Raw genomic sequence first — 4,326 nt, 5'->3', positions numbered from 1 at the left:
ATGCTGTGCAGCAGGCTCGGGTGGTAGAAGTAGGGCGACGGGAACATCCTCTGCAGCGCCGAGTAGTTCCCCGCCTCGGCCAGCAGCTCCAGGCCCACCGCCGTCTGCCGCTTCCACTTGGTCCTGAAAAAAAAGTGGACGTGCACGCACCGCGCGGCCGTGGGCACGGCCCGGGCACCCAAGTCCCCTCTCTGCCCTCTCCCGCCCTCTCCTCCGGGGGGACAGGAGGCCGAGAGAGCTCTGAGAACCCACAATGAACCGCATCCCCTAACACCCCCCCTCCCCGCCAACACACACACACACACACCCTCTTCTCCCGGAGTGACCACCATCCAAGTCAATTTCTTAAATTACACCGTCAATGGCTGAGACGTTCGCCAATGGAACTCTGCGAGCTCTGCTGCCTTTTCCTGGCCCTCTGCTCCACTGCTGCCCCCCGCCCCCCACAGTTTGGGTACCTCCTGAAACTTTCCCGGGGGGCAGCTAAGGCCACTGTGTCTACAGGCGGTCTTCTCCCTCCTCCTCTAATTCCCTTTCCCAGCCAGTGGCTCCCCAACAACCCCAGAGGGTCCGCTCTCTGCCCCTCCCCCCTTTCTCCTGGCCGAATGGGCAGAAACGGTAAACAAAGGGACGCAGAGACCCCCGAGCCGGGGACCCTGGCCCTGCTCAGTCCCGGGGGGTGTGGAAACACATCTCTCTCATCAACCTGACAGGACCTTACGGCAGGCAGGGGACTGAGAGTGGGGAAGGCGGTGACGAGGTTTCCAAACGGAATTCGTTAGAGGGAGGGAGGGCTCTCCCGAGGGGTCAGTGCCTCGGGGCCATTCTGGGAGGGGGAAAATGCTTTTCCAGATATTGTCTCCTCAGGGAGAGAATAACAATTAAAACCTGTGATCAGCTTCTCTCAGTCTCCTCCCGCCCCTGTGCACCTCTGTTAAGAAGCAGAAGAGAGCAGGCCTTGGCGCAAATGCCACACGGAGGAGCTCAGGGCTGGTGGGCCGTCCATACCCAGCGGCTCCAGCCAAATTAATAAACATGCCGCCCATTTTAAATTGGCTACAAATGACACTAATGTTTTCCGACAGAATTAGGGTGGCTGAAACCGTATGTAATGAGACAGAAAATTATGGTAAAGATGACAACTGGATGGGCATTTCCAACCACACTTATGGACGATTAAAACACAAACGAGAGCAAAGGAGGGGGAGAGAGAAAAATCGAGACAAGGGAGACAACTGCCAGGCTTGGAAACACACTGTAACCTGGGCCTCGGGTCGCCTGGGTTCCCTCTGCAGTTCGGGGGCCTGCAAGCTCTGCCAGCCGCTTTCCTAATTTCCTTGCAAGGTTCCAGGCGAGCTCTGAATTCGTTAGAGGGAGGGCCGGTGCAGGGAACAGATACCCAGGCTGGATGCTTGGCCAGCTGCCCCGTCCTCCTGCTGCTGCCCACCTTACCTCTCCTGGCTGCCTCACAGGCCAAGGCAAGGACATTGGAGCTGAGGCCAGTGGGGCAGGTCTTCCGAGACTGAAATAAGTAGCTAGGACGTGTGGCCAGCTACAGACATTCAGAACCAGCCTGGGGCAGGCCCGAAGGGGGCACCTCGCATGCTCTACCAGCCTGAGTGTCAGCTGCCCAGATGTCTCCATTTGAGGAGGTGGGGCCTGATGGACTTGGGGACAAAGTGGGGGAAACTCCAACCACTCGGATTTGAGAGTGAAAGTAGCACATGTTAAGATACTTATGCAAACCTCTCTGAACTCCAGCTGCTCCTCAGCAGCTCTTTCCTTGGGGGAGTGGCTGATCCCTGCCCGTGCCTGAGAGCCCCCAAGTGACCACTCCAGGCCCTCTGAGTCCCCTCTTTTCTCCCAAGGCCAGGAGAAAAGATCGGTGCTCTGGTCACAACCCAGATGGCCAGGCGCTTTGCTCCCCCACACAGCCTCCCTTACCTGCGGTTCTGGTACCAGGTCTTGACCTGGGTGTCAGTGAGGTTGAGCGAAGCTGCCAGGTCCATGCGGTCCTGCACGCTCAGGTACTTCTGCCGCTCAAAGCTACGCTCCAGTTGGTTGAGTTGGTGGTCAGAAAAAGCCGTCCTGGCTTTGCGAGGCTTTTTGGCTCTCACAGGGGGACTCTCTCGGCTACTCGTAATCTCCCGGTCTCCTTCCTCCTTTGTTCCTATGATAGAAACCCAGACACAGTTTAGTAAAGTAACCTGGAATAGGGAAGGGTGGAGTGTCCTTCTGGCACATACTTCCACATTCCCAAGCCAGTCGCTGGTCTTCGGGGACTGCACTCTTCTTACACACATACTTGGGCCTCAGCCAGTGTGGAAAAAGAGGACCCGTTTCTGGATAAGGAGTGTGGAGCCTTGTGCGGAGCTCCCAAAAGCGTTCTAAAAGGGTATCTGATCTCCCCGCCTTTGAAATGTAAAAGAAAAAAAAACTTTACAATAAAGTATCCTTTTGTTATTGTCTCCTTGCTGGAGGGGGCCCAGGGAGGAAGGAAGATCCTGTCCCTCTCCTTTATTGTCTTTCACTAAGATTTTTTTTTCTGATTTGGTAGTTTTCAAAAGGTCTTTCTGCTGTGTGTGTGTGTGTGTGTGTGTCTTAATGTTTTTCTGTTGTGTGTGTGTGTGTGTGTGTGTGTGTGTGTGTGTGTGTGTGTTGAGGAGGGGGCACCTTTTTCATTTTACTTTTGCTGTGTACTCAAAGTCATAGCATTTGTTTTCCTTTTTCAGGTGCACTTGGGAAACGTTGGACTCAAGCTCTCTGCAGCTGCTTGCATCAAGCCTTTTAAAGCTTCAGAAAGAATGTGTCACCCAGACCCCGAGCTGAGCTCAAAACCACTGAGCCCATTCCGGTGACAGCCCAGAGATTTCCGGATTCCATTTGTCAACTTTGGTTTTTTACTGAAATGCTGGGAAATCGATATGTCAATCCCTCTCTGCTTGTACCCGTTTTTGCTGTGCTTCTTGATCTTCCCTGCAGGAAGAACAATAATCTCTCTAATTGACCCACTGGGGAGGTTGGTGCACACAAAAATCGCAGGACCAGACTGTACATCTGTTTGGGGCACTATTATGCTAATGCTGTAATAGTAAAATGAGGAGCCAACATCCCACCTTCCAGACAGTCAGCACACATCTTTCCCAGAGATGGCAAAGATTAATAATAGTAATAATAATAATAATAATAATAATGAACATCTTAGGGGGGAAAAACTTTCCTTTTATGTTAAAAGTCTTTTGCCATAAAGACCAGAACACTTATGAAGTTGTCTGGGGAAATAAATGAAAAAGGGCGTTGAAAGACAATTTCAATTGTCATCTTCTGATTTTACAAAAATAGATAAATTCAATTCCATAAATTTTACTTTTATAAATTCTACCCCCCAATTTCTAATAAAGAGTCAGAAATCTTCCTAAAATGCAGCTATTCAGTTGGGGCCATCGGGTAAGAAGGGTGTTTCTAAAAATACTGAAAAACTGATGATAACATTTTACCTTGTGAACGTTCCTATGTAAACCACGATCTAATTTTTTTTTAAGTTGCTCTGTTAATCAACTCGGAGATTCTTCCTTGATTAAGTCTGGTAATTCCTGTGATGGTGTTTAGAAAATACGGTGTGGAGGGGGGATGAAATAATTTTCATTAAATAGTAAGTACCACCTTGTGATCCCACCCGAAGACACCAACTAGCTCAGCCCGTTTCTCTCTCCCAGTCTCCCTATTCCCACTCACAAGGTCTCTGGCCTGAAAAACCTCCAGTCTTTTCCCGGAAGATCACCTCCGCCGCTGGCCCCTTCCTAATAAATTCAAATCAAGTACAACCACGAAAGAAGGTGGGTGTCGGCGGCGTGGGTTGAGAGGTAGACCTGTAACCACAAACAGAACTTGGGCCGAGTCCTCCCTCCCGCTTGCGGGTTTGGACTGTGGCGGCGACCTCGCTCGAGATGATGCCGGAATAGCTCCCCATCAGAGAAATCTGCGGGAGACCGCAGGGGTGACGGGGAACCCGCAGGAGACGCCGGACGACCCGGGCAGCCGAGGCAGCGCGACTCACCGTGGCATTTGAGGTCGCCCTGGGAATCCTCCCGCTTGTCCAGCTTGCTTTTGCTGTCCTCCTGCTCCAGCTTGGGCCTGAAGCTCTCGTGCGCCGCGTTGCTCTCCGGCTTCGGGGTGTGGTGGGGCGAGGAGACGCTGGTGCTGTAGGGCGCGCAGGCCGCCAGAGGTTTGCTGTCGCCCAGGATGTCCTTAATTAAGAAGGAGGAGGTGGAAGTCCTGGGGGCTGAGGCGGCCGAGCCCGGATGCTGGGCGGGAGGCTGCGGCGGC

At 52.7% G+C, this 4,326-nt stretch overlaps 1 protein-coding gene across 1 annotated transcript in view; it reads right to left on the bottom strand.

The window, feature by feature from the left end:
- The window catches only part of BARHL2 (BarH-like homeobox 2), a 233,434-nt gene that overhangs the window by 228,451 nt on the left and 657 nt on the right, over positions 1-4,326 (bottom strand). Inside the window, exons 2-4 of the mRNA XM_014542641.1 lie at positions 4,058-4,326; positions 1,945-2,170; positions 5-123 (exon numbers count right to left, since the gene is read on the bottom strand). Coding sequence (XP_014398127.1) covers positions 5-123; positions 1,945-2,170; positions 4,058-4,326 — 614 coding nt within the window. The remainder of the gene's footprint in view (positions 1-4; positions 124-1,944; positions 2,171-4,057) is intronic.

Source organism: Myotis brandtii, unplaced genomic scaffold (assembly GCF_000412655.1).
Source record: "Myotis brandtii unplaced genomic scaffold, ASM41265v1 scaffold1083, whole genome shotgun sequence".
Classification (NCBI taxonomy): Eukaryota; Metazoa; Chordata; class Mammalia; order Chiroptera; family Vespertilionidae; genus Myotis; species Myotis brandtii.
This window is presented reverse-complemented; position numbering and strand designations above follow the sequence as displayed.